At 36.7% G+C, this 24,098-nt stretch overlaps 1 protein-coding gene across 9 annotated transcripts in view; it reads right to left on the bottom strand.

The window, feature by feature from the left end:
* The window catches only part of USP37 (ubiquitin specific peptidase 37), an 86,808-nt gene that overhangs the window by 48,520 nt on the left and 14,190 nt on the right, over window positions 1-24,098 (bottom strand). For all 9 annotated transcript variants that reach the window (XM_070772226.1, XM_070772219.1, XM_019976683.2 and 6 more), the window contains 6 exons: window positions 23,574-23,745; window positions 19,950-20,050; window positions 17,228-17,406; window positions 16,827-16,904; window positions 9,559-9,656; window positions 7,476-7,560 (listed from right to left, as the gene is read on the bottom strand). In XM_070772226.1, coding sequence (XP_070628327.1) covers window positions 7,476-7,560; window positions 9,559-9,656; window positions 16,827-16,904; window positions 17,228-17,406; window positions 19,950-20,050; window positions 23,574-23,745 — 713 coding nt within the window. The remainder of the gene's footprint in view (window positions 1-7,475; window positions 7,561-9,558; window positions 9,657-16,826; window positions 16,905-17,227; window positions 17,407-19,949; window positions 20,051-23,573; window positions 23,746-24,098) is intronic.

Raw genomic sequence — 24,098 nt, forward strand, 5'->3', positions numbered from 1 at the left:
AGAGAAGTCAATGTCTAGGGGAAAGTAAATGTCCTAAATTTGAGGAAATATCAGTAATAATGATCACTTGGGAAAAAAATTTCACAAATGTAAATTAGCAAATCTGGTGACAGGGAGCTGAAGAGGCAAATAATATGGTAATGTACAATCAAAATAAGCCAAGTTAATGGCTTGAGAAAAAATAGTTTTACTTTTTTATTCACTTGTATCCACTTGATGGCTATCATACATCAGTTTACCTAGTCTTGAAAACCTTTAGGCAGTGAACTCTTTCCACTATTATGCAACATATATTCTTACCCAATCTCCTTGAGAACTTATTCTGATTTATATGCTTAGCAGTGAAAATGTTAGGAATATTTCTAATTTTCATTTAAAATTTTCCTAGCTAATGACTGTTTCCCAAAAATGCTGTACCAATTTATATTTCCACCAATAAAGAATTTCCCCCAATGGAGAATTTCCCCTTTTCACATAGTCTCCGTTACAGTATTATCCCTCTAATGAATGGAACATGATTTCATTGTTATTTTATAATTTCCTCATTATTACCTAAGTTGAACATATCAGTCTTTCTTTATGGTTTCAATTTCTGTCTTAAGAATCATTCTATAAAGTAAGGTCAGAGAAATGGTTTCCTATATGCTTTTAACAATTTAAAATCTTGTTTTCCCTCCTATTCAGGTCTTTAATCTGCCTGGACATTTACTTTTTGCATCCTATAAAGCAGGAATATGATACACTTTTTTATAAGGAAAAACCAACTGTACTCGAACAACTTACTATGTGCCAAGGACATCTGTTAGCCACTGTTTAGTTTTTTACTTAAAAAAACAAAACAAAACTGTGAAATAGAATAGAAAAGTCCAATGTGTAGCACAGTTGTTTAAAGTGTGGAGCTTAACATATTTTTATAAAGCAAACACATAAGTAACAACTATTAATGTCAAAAACCTCCAAGTGCCCCTTCCCAATCACAACCCTGAAGTTATCATTAGCTTTCTATCAGCTTTATTCGTTACTATGTACTCCTATACACTATAGTTTGGACAAGACAAATGTATATTTTTTCATCCTTCTGTTTTCAACCTTTCTCCATCTTTATACTGCAGTTGTCTTTTAAATAGCATATAGATTATTATTCTTCCTTTAAAATCCAGTCTTTTACTGAAACATTTAGTGTATTTATACTTAGTGTCATTACTGATGTAGGTTAATAACCTAACACCCTTGGTTTACTAATTATATCATGTGTCATTTCTGAGTCAGTATTTATTAATTTTTGTCTTCCTTATGAGTTGTTTTTTCCTGTTTCTTTGTACACTTCATAATATTTTCTTGGATCCCAGACACTGTGAATTTTATCTTGTGGGGTATTGGATACTTTTTATTTCTATAAACATTCTCAAATTTTGTTCTGGGATGTGGTTAGGTTACCCAGAAACAGTACAATGTTGGATTTAAGGTCTGTTATCTGGAAGCAGAGCAGCAATTCGTCTAGGGAAAGTTTTTCCTCATTAATGAGGCAAGTCTTTTTGTAGGCATTCAAACTGCCATTAGGGAACAGGAACTATGCCTGGCTTTATGTATATTCTAAGTATCATCCACTTAGATCCTTTAGGGTGGTTCTTTCCCTGGCCTTGACCAGTCTCCTCACCTGCATATGCTGCTCAGCACTAAAAATGAATACTCAAGGGGGACTCTGCAAAAATTCCTTCTTTGTGTAGCTTTCCCTTCTGGTACTCCGCTCTGTGAATTCTAGCCACCTTGCATTCCCTAGTTTCCTAGCTCCGCTTCCTCAACTCAGGAAGAGCCCAGGACTGGCTCTGCCTGGTTCCCCCTCCCTGTGTGGCAACCTAGAAACTTTCACTAGCAAGCAAGCTAACATAGTCATAAGGCTAATTTGTTTCCCATCTCTCAGGGATCACTGTCCTTCACTGATTCATGTCCAATGTCTTGAGATGCAATGTTTCACATAGTTTGTCCAGTTCTTGGTTGTTTAAGGAAGGAGGATAATGTGGTCCTTGACAGTCCATCTTGGACAGAAGTGGAAGTCATCTTTAACTTTTTAATATGTCTAAGTTAATGCCAAAAATGTCCTTTTCATCATAGGGGACTGGAAAGCAAAAGTAAGAAGTCAAAAGATACCTAGAGTAACGTTTGGCCTTGGAGTACAAAATGAAGCAGGGCAAAGTCTAACAGAGTTTTGCCAAGAGAATGCACTGGTCATAGAAAACATCTTCTTCCAACAACACAAGAGACGACTATACACATGGACACCACCAGATGGTCAATACTGAAATCAGATTGATTATATTCTTTGCAGCAGAAGATGAAGGAGCTCTATACAGTCAGCAAAACAAGAATGGGAGGTGAGTGGTTCAGATCATGAACTTCTTATTGTCAAATTCAGACTTAAATTGATGAAAGTAGGGAAAATCACTAGATCATTCAGGTATGACCGAAATCAAATCCCTTACGATTATACAGTGGAAATCACAAATAGATTCCAGGGATTAGATTGACAAATAGATTGCAGGGATTAGATCTAATGGACAGAGTACCTGAAGAACTACAGAAGACAGAGGTTCGTGACATTGTACAAGAGGTGGTGATCAAAACCATCCCCAAGAAAAGAAATGCAAAAAGGCAAAATGGTTGTCTTAGGAGGCCTTACACATAGCTGAGAAAAAAAGAGAAGTGAAAGGCAAAGGAGAAAAGGAAAGATATAAGCATCTGAATAGAGTTCCAAAGAATAGCAAGGAGAGATAAGAAAGCCCTCCCAAGTGAACAGTGCAAAGAAATAGAGGAAAACAACAGAAAGGGAAAGACTAGAGATCTCTTCAAGAGAGTCAGAGATACCAAGGGAACATTTCATGCAAAGATGGGCATAGTAAGGGACAGAAAAGGTATGGACCTAACAGAAGCAGAATATACTAAGAAGTGGCAAGAATACACAGAAGAACTATACAAAAAAGATCTTCATGACCCAGATAACCATGATGGTGTGATCTCTCACCTAGAGCCAGACATCTTGGAATGTGAAATCAAGTGGCCTTTAGGAAGCATCACTACAAACAAAGCAAGTGGAGGTGATGGAATTCCAGTTGAGCTAATTCAAATCCTAAAAGATGATGCTGTGAAAGTGCTGCACTCAATATGTCAGCAAATTTGGAAAATTCAGCAGTAGCCACAGGACTGGAAAAGGTCAGTTTTCATTAAAATCCCAAAGAAGAGCAATGCCAAAGAATGTTCAAACTACTGCACAATTGGACTTATTTCACATGCTAGCAAAGTAATGCTCAAAATTCTCCAAGCCAGGCTTCAAGAGTACGTGAACCGAGAACTTCCAGATATTCAAGTTGGATGTAGAAAAGGTAGAAGAAACAGAGATCAAATTGCCAACATCTGTTGGATCATCAAAAAAGCAAGAGAGTTCCAGAAAAACATCTCCTTCTGTTTTACTGATGTTGCCAAAGCCTTTGACTATGTAGATCACAACAAACTGTGGAAAATTCTTCATGAGATGGGAATAACAGACCACCTTACCTACCTCCTGAGAAATCTATACGCAGGTCAAGAAGCAACAGTTAGAACTGGACATGGAACAACAGACTGGTTCAAAACTGGGAAAGGAGTACGTCAAGGCTGTATACTGTTACCCTGCTTATTTAACTTATATGCAGAGTACATCATGCGAAATGCTGGGCTGGATGAACCATAAGGTGAAATCAAGATTGCCAGGAGAAATAGCAATACACAAATGACACCACCCTTATGGCAGAAAGCAAAGAACTAAAGAGCCTCTTGATAAAGGTGAAAGAGGAGCATGAAAAAGCTGGCTTAAAACTCAGCATTCAAAGAACTAAGATAATGGTATTCAGTCCCATCACCTCACAGCAAACAGATGGGGAAACAATGGAAACTGTGACAGACTTTATTTTCTTGGACTTCAAAATCACTGCAGATGGTGAACGCAGCCATGAAATTTAAAAAGATGCTTGATCCTTGGAAGAAAAGGTACGACCAACCGAGAGAATATATTAAAAAGCAGAGCCATTACTTTGCTGTAAAGGTCTGTGTCATCAAAGCTGTGACTTTTGCAGGAAAATCAATTCTGAATATTCATCGGAAGGACTAATGCTTAAACTCCAATATTTTGGCCACCTGAGACAAAGAGCCAACTCATTAGAAAAGACCCTGATGCTGGGAAAGATTGAAGGCAGGAGAAGGGGACGATAGAGGACAAGATGGTTGGATGGCATCACGGACTCAAGGCATATGAGTTTGCACAAGCTCCAGGAAATGTTGAGGGAGGCCTGGTGTGCTGCAGTCCACAGGGGCTGCAACGAGTTGGACACAAATGAGAGACTGAACAACAACAAAGTTAACTGTGGCCTCCTCTCAAACAAAATAAGGAACTTAAAATGTTTTAATTTCCCATACTCTTCTCCACTCATTTATTGTAACCTCTTATTAGTATACTATTCTGTTAATCTTTTGTTTTCAATCCTAATCATTTTTATAAAAACTATTAAAAATATATTTAGATGCATAATAAGTCTGTAAAGATATTAGTAATAGCAGTTGCCTCCTTAAAGAAAATGAACAAGTAGGAGTTAGGAGAGATATACTTTTCACTGCATGCACTCTGTAGCTTCTGAAGTTTCTACCTTATTATGCCCTTATTACTTCTACAAAAGAATAAATTTTAAAGGTACTTAATTTTTAAATATGCTTAAAATTTTTTTTGCTCACTGATTTTTCCTACTTCTACTCCTCCCTTTGTTCACTTTTCTTCTTGCTAAATAAATTCTGTCCTTGCATTTTTGGATTAAAATTTAACTGGATGTGTAATTCTTTGATATCATCTGTCCCTACTATTGCTGATGTCAGTCTGTTTTCGTTTTATAGATGATATTTTTGTTTCTGGCAGCTTTTAAAAATTTCTTAACCCATCATCTTCCACAATGTAGATTTAAAAAATATGTATCCGCTGTTTGGCATTTGTTGAGGCTTTTCAGTGTGGACTTTCATCATTTTCATCCAGTACTTCTTTGACAAATTTCCTTCCTTTATTCTCCTTAGTCTATTTTTTTTTTGTCCAAAATGCTATTAAGACATAGTTAAGTTCAGTCGCTCAGTCATGTCTGACTCTTTGCGACCCCATGAACCACAGCATGCCAGGCCTCCCTGGCCATCACCAACTCCCCGGAGTTCACCCAAACCCACGTCCATTGAGTTGGTGATGCCATCCAACCATCTCATCCTCTGTCGTTCCCTTCTCCTCCTGCCCTCAATCTTTCCCAGCATAGACGGTTAAAAAAGAAAAAAATGGAGGGTAGACCAAGAAGCCCTACATAAATCTTTTTTATAAATTCATAGATTTTTAATGAATTTGAAATAAATTTTCCATAAATCTTTTTAAATAAAATTCATTGCATTTACAATCTCCTCTTTATCTATGCTACATCCTATGATCATGCATTTTTGCTTGTTTAGTAGCTGTCTCAGTCTGGACCTCTAATCTGCACAGGACTTTATATCAGGGGTTCAGAATTTTTGCCCCTACATAGGAAACATTAAAGCAGATACCAATTAGTGCAAACCCCATTTTTGGATATTTGCTTTCTATCAGGCTTCCCCAGTGGCTCAGTGGTAAAGAAACTGCCTGCAATGTGGGAGACATGGGTTTGATCCCTGGGTCGGGAAGAGCTCCTGAAGGAGGGAATGGCAACCCACTCCAGCATTTTTGCTGGGAAAATCCTATGGACAAACGAGCCTGGTGCACTACAGTCCATAGGGTTTGCAAAGAGTTGGACACAACTGAAGTGACTGAGCACAAGTAGAGGGAGCGTCAGGTAAGCAGCATATTTAAGGTTCCATACGTAGGCAGTTACATAGAAGTGTTTGGGCTTGGTTTACTAGCACAATGGAGAGGGAATTGGCACCCACTCCAGTATCCTTGCCTGGAGAATCTCATGGATGGGGCAGCCTGTTGGGCTGCAGTCCATGGGGTCGCAAAGAGTCGGGCATGACTGGGAGACTAACACTTACTTACCAGCACAGAGGGCAGTTTGAGATATCCAGCTTCATGTATCTTCAGATAAGAAATCAGGTTCTGATTGGGGGTCATGTTCAGTTTCCAACCTCATGTTGGTTTTGAAGACCCAGCCCTAAATACTTGACTCCAGCCTGGGTTTTATACGTGCTTTATGGCTTCAGCCTTTACTCAGCATTATTTTTCTTACCAGTCTGAAAATTTTCATCTTATCTTTGAGGGTAGTTTTGTATTAAAAGAAATTTTTATTTGTTCAATAATTCCTGTGTGCAATGAATATGCTCACTCTATTACTTTGAAAAGAAATCTGTATTGTATTTAAACAGCTGAAAACCAAATTTAGTTTTTTTTCAACTTGGATTCCTTTAAGATTCTTCTAATAAGCAGAAATATATTAAGCTTCCTCTTTTAAATTCAAAGAGTAAACCATTGCATTCATAAAGTGCTCGAAAGATTCCACCCAAGGCTGAGTATATCTAATATCAAATTCTTTAACTCACCTTAATCATTTAACACAAATAATCTAGGTGTTTTTACCACTTTGAATTAAATTCTAGCAAAAAATAAAATATGACTTAACTGGTCATTATCTATGAGTGGTCATTATGCTATATAATAGCGTATTTATACTCTCACTTTTTACAACTGCCCTTCTGTGTGGCAATCTATGAACACATCTCTTTGACAAGTGCTTAGCAGTTGTCTCATATATTCATACTCAATAAACCTCAAAAATTTAACCTACATCTCTGTGTGTCAGTAGCTCAGCTGTGTCCGACTCTGCGACTCCACGGACTGTAGCCCACTAGGCTCCTCTGTCCATGGAATTCTACAGGCAAGAACACTGGAATGGGTTGCCATTTCCTTTTCCAGGGGACCTTCCTGACCCAGGATCAAACCTGGGTCTCCTGCATTGCAGGCAGATTCTTTACCATCTGAGCTGTATTTCTAGAATCACCAAATTAAATTTCTGACTAGCCTTTTCCAGTAAAAGATACTAAGGTGAAACTTTTTGCTCTTTTAGGAAAACACCTTAAATTCTGGTAGGTAGCTTAACAAACATGCAAGCAATAAAGGCAATTTTAAAATGTCTCAGTGGGGAATTACTTTACTTGGGATAATGGAAAATACACTGGTCTAGAATCTGATCACATTGCCAGTCAAAACCTGTGGCCTCAGGACAAGTCTTCCTAGACATCAGGTTTATACACGTGTTGAAAAACATAAAAAGTAATAGTTTGAACTAAAACACTTCTAGAGTACCCTGTAACTAAAATGTCATGAATCTGTAATTTTCATCTATGTTGTTAAAAACACTGGTATTCATTTAGAGCACAACACATAGATCCTCCCATCATTTAATATTCTGAAGAAAGCTCTTTAAGTTCTCACAAGGCATATAGTCAGTGCATACCTGTCTAAGTTAGTGCTGCCAGGAGAATAGTCCTTGGCTGCAGTTCTGCTACCATAAAAAGATGACGACTGCAAAGGTAGAAGCCCTAAAAAAATGAACAGACACAGGAAAAATTTAACTCCTAAATCAACCATTCAAGTTCATTTAATAATAAAATTACGCATTGGGCTTGTTTATATTTAACTCTATTTTCCCCTTTCTTTTCATCAAAGTAATACATACATATTATGCATGTCTGAAGAGCAAACGCTGTGAAAAAGTTTATAAGAGGTTACAAAAGAATACTCTCTAGTCCTAAAGCTCCACAAATTTTTCTCCCAATTTCTAACCAGTTTTTGAAATTCAGTTTCTCTGATTTCCTCCATAACATTAGGTACAATTTGTATAACATTTGTATAATTTCTCAATTTATTAATTTTAAACAGCATCAGCTGGCTCCCTCAAGAAAAATTAGAATTTCTCATTTTTATCACCTCTACTCTTCTTCTCTTCTCTCCAACCAATTATCAGTTGTGTTATTTTATTATTTTATTTATTTTTTGTCTGTGGCTTGTGAGATCTTAGTTCCTCGACCAGGGATTGAACTCCAGCCAATGACAGTGAAATCACCAGGTCCTGACCACTGGATTACTTAGGAACTCCCCATCAGTTGTGTTACTTGAGTTCTACTGATGAACTTTGCAATGTTAACCTAACACACTTAAAACTCTCTACATTTTGTTCCATGAAACTTTTTACCACCTGACCCCTTATACTTTCCTCTCTCTCTCCTCTTCCACATCAACACTTGTAAGATGTACCATTACTTCAACAGTATTAAGTATTAATGCATCTGTTAACTATTAATACATCTTTAAGTATTCTGTTTTCTAACTATAGTGAAAGTGAAAGTGAAGTTGCTCAGTCGTGTCCGACTCTTTGCGACCCCATGGACTGTAGCCTACCACGCTCCTCTGTCCAGGGGATTTCCAGGCAAGAGTACTGGAGTGGGTTGCCATTTCCTTCTCCAGAGGATCTTCCCGACCCAGGGATTGAACCTGGGTCTCCTGCATTGTAGGCAGACGCTTTACTGTCTGAGCTACCAGGGAAGTCCTTTCTAACCATAGGTTGATTGTAAAAGCTGAAAACCAAAAAACAGAATTTATATAATGAATTATTACTTCAGAAGTGATAATTATATTAGAGCTTTCTCTTTCTGTCAGAGTCTAATTTATATATGTCTGAACCCCTAAAAGGAGACTGTTTCTAGAGTCCAGATGAAATGAATTCTCTCCAACTCCCAATTTATCAAAATCATGCCATATTTTAGCTTTCTTCAATTTCAAGTTAAATACAATATTCAAATCAATACTAGATACATGAGTCTCTAAGAAGTTCAGAGGACCAGAATGATGCTAAGTATAGGAAGCAGCAATAAAAATTCAGAGACAATCTTTTAGTTTTTGTTAAAAACAAGGTGAGCTTATACAACTGCTTTATGCGATAATTACAAGATCTTCTGGAACTTCTAATAACCAGCAACACTGATAAGTTTTAATTTCAATAACTTTAACTCCTTGGGTTCATTCCATGGTCCAGGTACTTTGACAATGAAAGAACTTAATTCTAGGTAGTTGAATAGGGAGATATAAAGCTTAAATTCCTTGTAAGCAAAATAAAAATTCCCTTATAGTTCTAATATTTTAAAAAATATTTTAGCTAAGTACTAGGATACAAATTAGGACTTCCCAGGGGGCTCAGTGGTAAAATATCCACCTGCCAAGCAGGGGACATGGATTTGATCCCTGGGTTGGGAAGATCCCCTGGAGAAGGAAACGGTAACCAACTCCAGGATTTCTGCCTGGGAAATCCCATGGACAGAGAAGCCTGGTGGGCCACAGTCCATGGGGTCACAAAGAGTTGAACACAACCGAGTGACTAAACAGCAACAACAGGATATAAATTGACACCCAATAACTAATACAAAATTTACGCAGTGTTCCTAAATATGTGAGAAATATGCCTCAGTTTACATTTCTATTTCTAGTCTAATACTATATATCATATCATAAACGAGTAAATTATGCAAAGACCAAATACTTACCTGATGTCCTATTCTCTTCTGACTGTTTCAAACTCAGTTGCTTCTCTCTACTGCTGGTTAAATACTTTCTTGAGGGATCTGTCATAGCCTTGTTGTTCCTATAGTTAAAACATATATGTATAAAGATATAATTCTTAATTTTAAATAGTTGTCATTAGAATTTACATTTCAATTGCTGAATTAATTGATGTGCTTAGAAGTTATGCTACAAGGTGTTAAAACCTTATGCAAATGAGAATCATAAAAACAAGCTTTTCATTACCTAGTCAAAAGTCAATCCAATCCAAAACCCTGGTTATTAGGCAAAAATGAAGGAGCAGTTCCTTTATAAAAAAGTCAAATCAGAGACAGCAAGAATATATAGGTTTTCTTTGCCAAAAGCAAGCCTAGCCGAAATGATTCAGCTACTAAGACCAAAAGAATCAATTAAGAACTAAAGTGAAAAAATTAAAAGTAAAAACATTGAAAATAAGTAAATAAAAAGAAGCAAACCATTCAAGCTTGATAATGAATAGCTCTAAAAAGTAAAATAAACAAAATCCAAAATGTTCTTATAGTCTATGTAATTTGAAATGTTATTTACTAAATGTCAACATTTCAGTTCATAGTGACTAAACTACTTTAAGTTCATGAACATAAAGTTAAAATTTCTTAAGCCCCTTTCCCCTGATCTATTATTCCCAAATACCTGAACCTATATTAAGTAAAGAGGGTCCATTGAGAAACATGCTCATGCTTTGATTAAAAGTGCTTATTTTAGGAGATCCATCATGAATAAAGCCTACAAGCAGACAATGTAGATGCTCCACCCAGATTCCCTCTGATCTTATTTTTGCATCTTCTCTTTCACACCAATTAAAGTTTTTTTCCTCCCTATTTTTTTTTTTTAATATTAGAGTATAGGTGATTAACAATGCTTTGTTACTTTCAGGTGTACTGCAAAGTGATTTAGTTATGCATATACATGTATTTATTCTTTTTAAAGTTCTTCTATTTGGGTTGTTTTTTAAATTTTTTTGATAGTCAGTACCTAGGGTTCCTCTTCACAAGATTGTCCTCAAGCTACTAGAGCCTTTGCCTGCACTCTCAGAGTCAAAAGCAAGGTCAGGTGCTAAAGGATAGAAGTCAAGCTCCCCTGCCTTGGATTAGAATAGTTTTAAGGTGAAATGCATGTAACAGATTTTCTCTCTGGGATTAGGATGAAGCCTGAACTCTGCATTTTTCTGGTCAGAGATCAGATTTCTGTCTGAGATCACACTCACTCATTTTCTCCTGCACTGCAGTATCTTGCTTCCCCCAGTCCCTTCCTGGTATCCCCTGGGAATAATTTCTAACTAAATCACTTGGACACTACTCTCCATTTCAGGGTTTGTTTCTGAGAAACTTGAACAACAGTTAGTGCTAGAAAAGGGTCTAGGAAGCACACTCTAAGGACAAGATTCTGGAACTGGATCAATTGTTCGGCAATGGTAGCAGAAATACCATTGGCTGGTGGTAAAATCTTTGGTATCCTAAAGTGTAATACCACCAAGATTTTTCATCTGTAGTGAACTGGGCTGGGACAAAGTAGAAGAGGATATAGTTCATGCAATCTTTCCAGCGTCTGAAAAACGTGGTAGACAGCGTCTGAAAAATGTGGTAGAACATAGAAATGTTCTAAAACTGGATTATGGTGATGGTTGCACAACTCAAAAAATTTACCAAAAATACAGAATTATACATTTAAAACAGGTGAATTTTATGGTGTATAAACTGTACCTCAATAAAGCTGTTGAAAAAAAAAATCCCAAATTATTTCCTTCCTTGTATCCAAGCCCTCTATTATGAAATGCCATCTGTTTCCCTATCCCTTAATGAGGCTGGCCTAGTGATTTCCTTTACCCAAAAGAATCTAACAGACACAACAGTACCTGAGTCCTGATTCTAAGGCTACAGGCACCTTGCAAATTTTCACTCATTCTTTTGGAACCCTACCACTGCCATGTGCTTAACTCCAGGGTAACCCTATCAGGTGAAAAAAAAAAACATGGCTAGTCTCCTGCATCGCCCCAACCACTAGACAGCCAACAGCCAGTCATACAAGGAATGCCACTGTGGACCAGCTGATCCCGAGCCAACTTACCAAATGACCATGCATGTATGAGAAAATGAGAGAATCCAGTCACAACTGGCCAAGATAGGCCTAGATAAACAGAACCACTTAAGTGACCACTGACTTATAAGCAATAGTAAACAGTTACTATTTTAAGTATATCGTTATTGCTATTGCTAAGTCATTCAGTCGTGTCCGACTGTGTGGGACCCCATGGACGACAGCCCACCAGGCTCCTCCGTCCATGGGATTTTCCAGGCAGGAGTACTGGAGTGGGGAGCCATTGCCTTCTCCAAGTATATTATTATACAGCACTAGATAACTGATATAGTGATATGGGTTAAATAATAATCATAAAGACTATGGGTCATCAAGGAACTATGCAACCAGAGCAAGCCATCATGAGCTGGGTGCTATCATACCCATGAAGTTGTAAGATCAGGAAGTTACAGCAGCAATCCATCATAAAATGCGAGTGGTATATCCAAGTAAACAAGAATAGATAATGAAAACAGATCTATGAGCATTCTGGTGACCAGACAGAAGAAAAAAACTTGTGCCTGATTCATGGATGGATCATCTCGGTACATTGATACAAGCTGAAAATGAACTGTTGCTGCATTGTAGCTCCACTAAGGGACTACCCTGGAACACAGGACTAAGACGAAATCCTCCACTGTACAGAGTTTGAGAAATGCACCTCACTGTCCATTTTGTATGGAGAGAAACGTGGGCCAGAGGAACCCTGGATGGTGGTAAATGGTCTAGATGGATGATCAGGGGCCTAGGAGTAAGCCTGGAAAATCAGGGAAAAATGATTTATGAAAGAGGTTTATGCACAGTATGTACAAACGGTGAAGATCTGTTTCACATGTTAATGCTCACCAGAGAACTTCACTGAAGAGACATTAAACAATCACCCATGGTAACTTGTCTAGTGGATGCCAGTCAATCTCTGTACTCAGCCATCCAAATACTTCCACAAAGGGCCCATGAGTAATAGGCATGGTGGTAGAGGTAAAAGCTCCAAGTGCACCCTAAAATAGGGGATCCCTTTTAATAAGTCTGGTTTAGCAACTTATGCTGCTCAATGTCCAATTGTTCAGCTACTCTAGAGGCTGATCCCTGGCCCTTGAATGAATACTATCCCCTAAGGAAACCAACCAGACATTTGGTGATAAGTTGATTACATTAGATTCCTTCCACCCCAGAAAGGGTAGCAATTAATTCTGGCTGGGACTGGCATATTATTTAAGGTTTGCTTTTGCCTTTCCTACCCACAGTGCCTTGGCTACACTGCTATCTGAGGGCTTTATAAGAGTATATGATTTATTAACATGAAATCTCACATAACATCATTGTGGAATGAGGAATCCACTTTACACAAAAGAAAAGGAGGAAAATACAGTAAAGGCATATGGACCAAAGGATCCACTGGCCCTATCACAGATCACATTTACCTCAAAGCTGACGGCCACAGTCTTTAAAGGTGTAGATTAGAGATGATCTCGTTAGGCACTGGGTGCCCTTCAAGATACAATATATAACATAAACCAACAGGCCATTACATTTATAGAGAATACATGGGTCTGGAAACCAAGAAGTAGGAACGCCTCCACTATCAGTCTTAATAACACACTTAGAGAATTTGTGCTTCTTGTTCCTTCAATTTAGATTTTGTGGATCTAGCGGTTCTGGTTTCCAGAGGAGGAAATTTTTCACAAGACAGGACAAGAAGAATCCCATTTAATCTAAAGCGATGGCTGCTACTCATTTTGGGCTTCTCATGCTGGCAGAGCAACAGGCAAGGAAAAGAGTTACCATACTGTAACTGACTTAAATTATTATAAGACAGCAGGGTAGCTGCTACATGATAAGGGCAAGAAGAATGTGTCTGGTATAAAGGAAATTCACCAGGGAATCTCTTGGTGCTTTCAAGCTCAGTTTTAACTCTGAATGGGTAATTGCAGCAACCACAGCCTGACAAGTGCACAGTGACCATGGGCTCGGATCCCTCAGGGAAGAAGATATCAGTCATACCACCAGGAAGAATTGTTAATGAAAAAAGCAGCAAATCCAGAATGGATCCTAGAAGTAGATAATATCAGTTATAGCCTCAAGGCTATTTGTAGCAGTAAGGACAAAAAGAGCTACAGCTCATCCCACTAATCCTCCTTTTTAAATATTCTCACCCAGAAATTGAAAAGCATCAATGTGAAGAACCTGTAATAAGATGGTGGGGCTTTCCTGGTGGTCTTGTAAAGAATCAGCCTGCCAATGCAGGTAACATGGGTTCGAACCCTGTTCTGGGAAGAACTAGCTCAGTAGTAAGACAGAGGGTAAAAACACAGATATTACTGACTGGAAAGCTGGTGAGCACTGTTATATCTCAGCAAAATAGTCACAGAACTGTTACCTGTAATGTCTTAGGAGGCAGAACTCAAAGGAAAAGACTGAGACAATTAAGAACACTGGTCTGTGTTAGTGCTTTTTACTGCTCTCAGCAAGGTTCTATTCAAGACAAATAAATCTGGGTTAGAACTAGCAGGTTTGCAATCAAGGTTGAAAATGAATACATCTCTCTGTGCCAATGTCCTAGAATTAAAATTGTGTGGTAAGTGGAGGTCATATGGGACTAAAAAAATCCAATTGCTTCTGATTCTCAAACTAAGGCAATGCTAAGAGGTAACTAGAGAAGTAGTTTGTGAAAAACTGATGTTAATATTCGGGAAAACTGGATGAGGGGTATACAGGCACATCTCAATATTATCTTTGCAACTTTTCTGTAAATCTAAAATTATTTCAAAATTTAAAAGAATCAAAATAATAATTAATTAAAAGAATCAAAATAATAACAAAAATACTGGCCCTAATTATTTCTCAAGCCTATAAAACCCTGAATGTTCTACCTTTAAAAAAACTTCTAAAACTTTTACATTTCTAGACTTTTCTAAACTTCCAGGACTACATCGGCATCAACTAGGCTACAAAGCTGCATGGCTCCAAAGAACAGAGTCTTCAAAACCCCCTTCAGCTATGGCCTTGAAAGATAACAGACAACGGGAATCTGTTAAAGGGCAAAGCCACGAGTCATATGAAGTACAAAGAGCAAGGGTTCCTCCCAGAGGATCGGACAGACTGTTATAGGGGTTAATTAAGAACTTATTCCACTGCTTTCACTGTCTTCACAATTTCTGCCTAACAAGATTTTATCTCTACTATAGACCAGTGACTCCTCAGTTCCCAATCCTTGTCTTTTCTAAATGGAAATTTTTGCTGTGGTTATCCTTTGCTTACTCCAGCAATGTATAATAAATGCTATGTGTGTGGAGACAGGAGTGAGGAATGCAGATTAACTTGCTTTTTAGTTTTTAGGTACAACACCACTTTGCCAACAAAGGTTCCTATAGTCAAAGCTATGGTTTTTCCAGTAGTCATGTATGGATGTAAGGGTTGGACCATAAAGAAAGCTGAGCACAGAGGAATTAATGCTTTTGAACTGTGGTGCTGGAGAAGACTCTTGAGAGACCCTTGGATGGCAAGAAGATCAAACCAGTCAATCCTAAAAGAAATCAATCCTGAATATTCATTGGAAGGACTAATGCTGAACCTGAAGTTCCAATACTTTGGCCACCTGATATGAAAGAACTAACTCATTGGAAAAGACCCTGATGATGGGAAAGATTGAAGGCAGGAGAAAGAGACAACAGAGGATGACATGGTTGGATGGCATCATCGACTTGATGGGCATGAGTCTGAGCAAGCTCCAGGAGTTGCTGATGGACAGGCAAGCCTGGTGTGCTGCAAGCAAGGGGGTTGCAAGGACTCAGATACAAATGAGCAACTGAACCAAAGTGAACAAGACCATGAGGTGTATAATCCAAGGCACAGCTGGACCTTATGGAGAGAACTACACATAACCCAGAGATCCTGGACTCTGAGCTGGATATAATGACTAAATGAGATTTAGAGGCTGTCTCCATCAGGGTGAAGGTAGGGGTACTCTGCATATGGGAAGAATGATTAACAAAGGTAAATCTTTAGCTAGAAGGGTAAACTATGGCAGACTGTTGTCCCCAAATAACCACTGTACTCCTTTGTCATAACAGTAGAATTTGGGCGAGGCATACTTCCCAGATCTCCTCGTAACTTGATATAACCACATGACCAAGTTTTGGCCAATGTAATATGCATAAAAGTTATGTATACAAATTTTCAGCCTACACAAAAGCTGTATGCCCTCCCTTTGCTCCTTTCCTCCTTCCCAGTAGGAATACAGATATGAGAATGGAGGCTGAAGCTAACTTGGTTCATCAAAGGAAAGATACTTATTAAGAATGGCAGACAGAAGACAAAGGAACCTGAGACTATGGTGATTGTAGTTTAAGAGAACACGCCAGTCTTATCAGCTACCTAGATTTTTGTATCTGTTACAGCAATAGAATCAAGAACTCAAACTATAAAAAGTTTCTTTAACTTTTTTCCCAACTTCTTTCTGGTGACCCTTTGGCCTTCAACACCAGTTAACTGACTACCAACTGACTTCTGTTAAGGTATTAACTGGCAACTGTGTAATAAGTTTTCTCTCTCAGAAGACAGAGACAAAAAAACAAAATCCACAAGTCTCCCATTATGAGGAAGAGGATTGTGAGCTAGTGACTGTCCTACTGCAGGCATGCTCTTTGTCCTATTGCAGGTGTGCTCTTTTGTTCAACCCCAAAAGTAGCTCTAAAAGACTGATGCTCCTTGCCTAGAACCTATGCTGGTTTTAATACCCTTTTACCCCTAAGTTAACTTTTCACATGAATAAGGTAAAAATTGTACTTTTTTTTTTTTTTTTTTACAGGTAAAGGGAAGAAGGAAGGAAGGGGGTTCATACTAAAAGAGCAGCAAACAAAAAACACTTATATAGAGTTCTTCAGCTCTATCCTTATTTTAAGTGTTGCAAACAAATAAAGCTAAGATGGGAGAAGTGCACTAAAATGACCAAAGCAATACTAATGGCCAAATCCTTTCTCTATTGAGCCTACAGTGTACTGTTACCAAAATACTCTAAATCCTGTTCTGTCTTTGCGATTCCCATAAACTGAAGACCATCCCAATTTTCTCTAGTGGTTGTAATTATTAATGGAAGAAATACCGATCAAATGTTATAAAAGTTCTTAAAGCAACTTACGATGATGAATCATTTTCCTTAGGGTAATCTTCATTCAACTCTGAGCCAGATGACAGCATTCTTTTTCTCTTTTCAGTCCTACAGAGAATAGAGAAAAACGGTTATTTCACATTATTAAAAAGTATAAACCAACATACTCAAGAACAAGAACTGTGACTACTGCTATCTAACTCTATACACCACATTTAAATATACTGTGTGTCTGCAAGCTCTATACATGTCACTAACATAAATCACAAAAGACAAATATTATCTCCAAAAAATGCGCTTTACAAGTTGTTCTTTTAACTAGAAGTCTCCTTCTTTTCCCCAAGTTATTGGACTTTCTAAAAGGTCTAAAAGACATTTCTAAATAGGCAGAGTTAATGACTAAGAAAGAAAAAAAAAAAAATATTTCATACCTATTTTCTAATAACCCTGATCTAAGAGGTGTGGATGTAGATGTCAAAGAGGGAATTGTCCGGGCAGGAGTTACTCCATTTCCTGCTGCAGCCTTAATCGATCCTCTACTTGGATTACCAAGAACTTTTCGAAATGGAGTATCATCTTTAGTTTCCAAACTTCCTCTTTTTGAAGAGACCTATAAGAATAGAGTTTAACATAGCTAATTTTTCACATTAATTGGCATATGTTTAGACCAGTGATCCTCATATACGGAATTTTTAAAAAAAATATCCACAACTGGAGACCCATCTCCAGAGATTCTAGCCTATCCGGTCTGGGGGTAAGCTCCATTCATCAGTACTTCTTTTTTTAAAGAACATTAGGTGATTCTAATCAGTGTCAGATATTGAGCTTGACATGTATTTTCCTATAGTACTCTTGTAAGCTTAGAAATTCCACAGCATACCTAGAAGCAGAAAAGAATTTGCTCTGAATTACTGATTAAAAAAAAAGAAAATAACTTCACAGACATAAGAGCCACATGAAAGTAGATCTGTAAGAAAGAAAATCCAATTATGAGTAATTTAAAGTGAGCTTCCCTGGTGGCTCAGCTGGTAAAGAATCTGCCTGCAATATGGGAGACCTGGGTTCAATCCCTGGGTTAGGAAGACCCCTTGCAGAAGTACATGGCAACCCACTCCAGTATTCTTGCCTGGAGACTCCCCATACACAGAGGAGCCTGGAGGGCTACAGTCCATGGGGTCACAAAGAGCTGGACACGATTGAGCGACTAAGCACAGCACATTACATCAAAGTGACATAAATGTGAGAAAAAGGAGCAACAATGACATTTGGTTGCCACAATTTAAAAGCCAAGTCACATGTACAGCATATGATTTTTGAGGGGGTTCTAGTATGGAGAAATGAAACAAATACATATGATGGGGAGATTGAAGGTGAGACAGAACCTACTGGCAGAAGATGAATCAAAGAGTCTACCCCAAAACACAGCAAAAATATTCAGAGAGAATACACACTTTAACTCTATGGAAAATTTCTAATTACTTTCCACAGAATTATAATCTTAGAATAAAAAAAAAGAATCTGAGGTCATCTGGATGAATGATTTAAAAAGCTGATTTTCAAATGGATAATTGATTCTCAAGATTAAAAAAAAAATCAAAACACTATTATAAAAGCCATATACTGAGAAGTCTCTTTTATCACCCCAATGTCATTCACTCAGTTCTTCTACTTCCCATCCTCCTACACCTTGTAAGTATTCTACATTTTTAAGGAAATGAAAATCAGTATTTTATTTTTCTAGTTACACAAGTGGTAGCATGCTATATGCATACTGTTTTGCATATTTTTCAACCTTTTTTGACCATGACCCCACAGTGAGAAATATTCTACATCACAACCCATTATACATACATACAAATAAAACAGAAAATTTCGAAAACCAGTACTTATCCTTACTGTGTAGAATATGTTCTCTATTATTTTCTATTCTATTTAATGGTAGTCACAACCCACAAAATTGATTTTATAATCCCACTATTAATAGAAATCATTATTTGTGAAAGTATAAATATTTGCTTCTGCTAGATGCATTAACACTTACAGTTTAAATATTCTAACACTTTAAATTTCTACCTGTAAATGGATGAACCTCAAAGTAATTATGAGTGAAAAACCCAAACAAAAAATTATACACTGATTCCACTTATATAAAACTCTAGAAAAATGCAAAGTAATCTAGAGTGACAGAGAGCAATTCACTCATGGCTTAGGGATAGGGGCCGGACAGGGAGCTGGAGAGAAGGATTACAAAGGGGGATGAAGAAGCTTTCAAGGGCTATGGCTATGTTCACTACGTTGATTATGGTTATGATTTTGCAGGTACATACATAAATCAAAACATATCAAACCACACACTTTAAATATGTGCAATTTACTGGATATCAATCATACCTCAATTAAAATGTTAAAAAAAAACAAAAAACACTCAACTTGTAAAAAGAAACTAACAAAAAGAAACCTTATTCACTGATTGCTTAATCCAGTAAATGGTTTAAGTAATCAACCCATCTCTACACAGTTAAACAGAATTCATTACTTACAGGAGAGTTTCAAAGTTTCTCTATACACCTGGTTTACCTTTGTAAGACAAATTAAGAGAGACATAGGACTGCTAAGGTGCAATAGTGCAATGTAAGTCTCAGGACTGGCTGAATATTTATCAAAGAAAAATTATTAAAAAGCAAATAGAAGACCCAACAAATCAGTCTAATATCATATAGTATAGGTAAAGTTCATAATGTAGAACAGACTCAAAAAAGCATCAAAGAAATAGCAACGGCAAATATTTACAGGGTTTAGTGGTATTGGGGGCTAAGCATTTTTATAATACGCATTATTTCACAGCAACGCTTAAAGTATTTTTGCTGTCTCAATTTTACAGATGGGTACTAAGGCTTGAGATACTTAAGGAGGAGCTTCTCCAATGGCCTATAACTAGTAAGAGGCAGCACCAAATCTCAAACCCACATCTAACTTCAAAGCTATGTTTTCAAAAACTACACTGTGATAAATTTCAGGTATGTGGAAAGTATCCTTGTGATAATGCCAGAATTATTAGACATTACAATCTAAATTCTACTTCCTACAACTACCTTATAGAATGTCTAAGATTATCATCTTAAAAAAAAGCTAGAAAGATTCAAATGAACATACCTGATTGTCTGAATAAGAAAGCTGCCTGTTGGTTTCCTTCTGTGAGGTCCTGCTGCCCAGAATAGCTCCAAAACTACCAGAACCCTGAGAAGGTTTCATGGCTGGTAGGGGGAAAAAAAAAATCCAATCAATTACTTGAACTAAGAGATTTGTCATTATTATTATTTAATACTAAGGAAACAGAAACAGGAAAAATAAAACAAATCTAAGTGCTTATCTAACAGAAAATAATTCTGACATGTACAGTAACAATTTAGAGCTGGGATCAATCAAAAAATTAAGTAACAATGCAAAAACTTGGAAGTATGTAATGGAAGGATAAATTTTTGAACGCCAGAGATTCTCCTGTATAAACATTTGGTAATTAACACTATAGCAAAGTCAGTCAGTGAACTAACTTTGGACACTGGATGCTAAGCACATGTCAGAACCAGTGACCAACATACTTTTAATAATGCATACCCCAAAACTTTCGAAGTTCAGCAAACAGAATAAGTGGCTTTTTTTCTAAAGAAATCAATGCTAGTTTAAAGGACATGCAAGGTAATGTATAAATATGGATTTTTATATACTTAAAAAAGTATTTCAAGGGAATTTCCTGGCAATTCAGTGGTTAGGACTCCGTGCTTCCATTGCCAGTGGCCCTGGCTGGGGAACTCAAGATCTCATAAGCTGCAGGTGGCCAAAAAAAACCCCCAGTAGTCTATATTTTAATTTTGTTAATTCCCCACTGAAGATCATTTAGAATGTTTTAATTTAGAAACATTGCAAATAATGCCAAACATCTTTTTACATATCTTCTTGCACTACTGCAACAATTTTCATAGGATAAAATTCCTTAGAATAAGAATTGTTGGGAAAAAAAAAAAGAATTGTTGGGATAAAGGATGTACAATTTTAAACTAAATTGATACTACCACTATTCCTCAAAAAAAAAAAGTCTCCAAGCTCCTACCAAGTATATTAGAATATCTTGCCTCCCCTCACACTACTGCCAAGGTGATAAGAATTTGATTTGTTTAATTATTGGTGAAGCCGAGAATTTTTTCACATTTATGAAACACTTGTTTTTCTTCCTGAGTTTTCCTATATGTCTATTTCTCTACTGAACTGTCTTTTTCTTACTGATTTCGAAAGTCAGTATTATAGAGTTCGTTAATGTAAGTCACACCGATATTTGATAGGTACACAGTAAAATTTAGCAATATTAACTATCACTGTGACTAATACTTTCATCTTTTCTTCTTTCCTTGTCACAGAGATCATTTAAATTTTTTACACAGTCCAAGTTATTAATCTTTTCCTTTATTGATTCTGGTTTTATGTCATACTCAGAAAGGTCATTCCCACTCACATAATATGTTAAAATCCATTCTACTCTTCTAATAATACTTTTATCACTTTTTTTTAACACTGAAATCTTTGATCAGTGTAAAATCTATTTAGATGAAGGAGTAAGATAAGGACTCAGTTTTACTATCTTCTTAAATGGTTAGCTAGTTGTCCTATTTATAGACAACACTGTTCATCAACCATTAGTCTTTTTCCCATTGATTTCAAACACCACATATTATACTTTAAATGTTTCAAAGTGTTCTTATATTCATTAACTTACACTTTTGGGGCAGTTACGGCAACTTAAACCTAAAAGATTAGAACAACTTGCCTAAGAGTACAGAATAAGTTAAGTCTACAGCTAGTCACTCTAAAAGCCATAATGACTTACTGTGTACCTATCAAATATCGGTTGTGACTTACATTAATGAACTCTAATTTTTTATTAAGCACTGAAATTAAGGTAAGAAAACACTCATTTTAGAGATGAGGAAACTGAAACTCATTTATTAAAGGAACTGCCCAAAATTGCATAGGATATAATAAGCAGGGCTAGGATTCAAACCCAAATCTGTTTAGGTCCAAAGTGTTTTTCCATTACACCATGTTGTTCAGACTCAAATCTGGGCCCCAGTCTGCTGTGCTTTCCACTCTAATGCATTCAGAGACATACTTTCTTAAATATGTCAATTTTTAAAACAGTGGTTCAATTAATATGACGGAATAAAACAAAAATGTAAACAAAATAAAACAGAAAATAATAAACAGAAAATAAAAATAAAACAGAAATGTAGACATAATCCCTAACATATTCTAAAACTTTTAAATGGCACTCAACTCAATTCTAAAATTCAGTATTTAGAAAACTGACATGGTTCATTCAGATTTGGTAACATGAACACATGATGAATATAAACCAAATGGCAAACAACCATAAAAAAAAATTTTTAAACAATAGTTTATCAAACAGTGATTAAATTCAAGCAAAGAGGCACTGCTACATCTTTATTTTCTAAATGTTTTTAATGTGTTATATTTGTTAAAAAAAACTCAGCAGTTTTTTAACTATAAAATACCAGTAATAGCAAAGTTACTGATGATGACAGAGCTGGACAGTAATAAAAATAAGAGTGAAAAACTCATTTTGAGCAACAGATTACTCCTAAAATGATGCTTATAAATATGTGTTCTTTAAAATCAAAACATTTTACATGAAAGGGGTTGGAGGAAGTAGGGGAATCTGATCACACTACTTGAATTTCTATGGTACTTTCTGTTTTTATAGAAAAATAAAACCTCAGAAAAAGTTTCATATAAAAAAGCAACTATATAACATTTATGTAACAAGGTAAGTTTTCCCAAATGTAATTTAAATCCTACTCGTTCCTTAGACACACACTCTTTTGTGGAATCCTTAAGGTGTTCTACATAAACAATCATGTCATCTGAGAACAAAAACAAATTTACTTCTTCCTTTTCAATTTGGATTCTTTTCATTTCTTTTTCTTGCCTAAGTGCTCTGCCTAGGACTTCCAGTATTATGTTGAATAGAAGGGGTAAAAGAGGTCATCCTTCCCTTGATTCTGATTTTGGAAAACCTTTCAGTTTTCTATCACTGAGCTATTGGCTTTTCATATAAGGCACTTATTATGTTGAGGTAAGATGGATTCCTTAAATTCCAACTTTGTTGAGTGCTTCCACCATGAAACAAAGTTAAATTTTATCAAATGCTTTTAATGCATCAAGATGATCATGTGGTTTTTGTCCATCATTCTGTTAAATTTGATGTATCACACTGCCAGATTTTCCCATATCTTAAACTATTCTTGCATTCCAGAAATAAATCCCACTTGGTCATGGTGTATACTTCCTTCAGTGTGATGTTGAATTAGGTCTCCTAGTATTGTATTGTTGGGAGAAGGCAATGGCACCCCACTCCAGTACTCTTGCCTGGAAAATCCCATGGACAGAGGAGCCTGGTAGGCTGCAGTCCATGGGGTCGCTGAGGGTCGGACACGACTGAGCGACTTCACTTTCACTTTTCATTTTCATGCATTGGAGAAGGAAATGGCAACCCACTCCAGTGTTCTTGCCTGGAGAGTCCCAGGGACGTGGGAACCTGGTGGGCTGCCGACTATGGGGTCACACAGAGTCAGACACGACTGAAGTGACTTAGCAGCAGTATTGTGTTGAAATTTTTGCATCAATATTCAAGAGGGATACTGGCCTACAATCTAGTAATATTTTTTATAACTGCTAATGTTAGACCCTCGGATGATTAGTGCTTACCTGCATTAAGCCTGTTTTGATGGACTGCATCTAGAAACAACCTCATTTCCTCTGCATCCTTACTTGGTACTTTATCAATTGACAAGAAGCTGTTATCTTGTAGAGTTAACATTAAGCGGCTTTGCTTTGCTCCACTGGGTCGAAGCACCACATTTTTAATGTTATGACTTAGCTGATCAACACAAAAGGAAGAGTACCATTAAAAATGAATTATAATGAAGCATAATAAGTTGTATAATGAACACTAAAGTTTATACGTTCTAAGATACATTTCTTACTCTTTCCCATATTAGTTTTTTTTTTCTTAACCCAATCAAAAAGAGTTTCCATTTCTTGATACATTTAAATCAAAGACTTCACTTCTAGGAGAGGCAAACACTATTAAAATTTTACAGAGTAATCCTAACACTCTTGACTTTTTTGGTAGAAACTGCATATTTTCAGGTATAGTTACAAAAACAAAGAAGTTAATTTTCTAAGCCTTGATGGTAATACCATCACCAGTTTAGAAAGTCATATTGGATT

This window comes from Bos indicus, chromosome 2 (genome assembly GCF_029378745.1).
Source record: "Bos indicus isolate NIAB-ARS_2022 breed Sahiwal x Tharparkar chromosome 2, NIAB-ARS_B.indTharparkar_mat_pri_1.0, whole genome shotgun sequence".
In the NCBI taxonomy this organism is placed as follows: Eukaryota; Metazoa; Chordata; class Mammalia; order Artiodactyla; family Bovidae; genus Bos; species Bos indicus.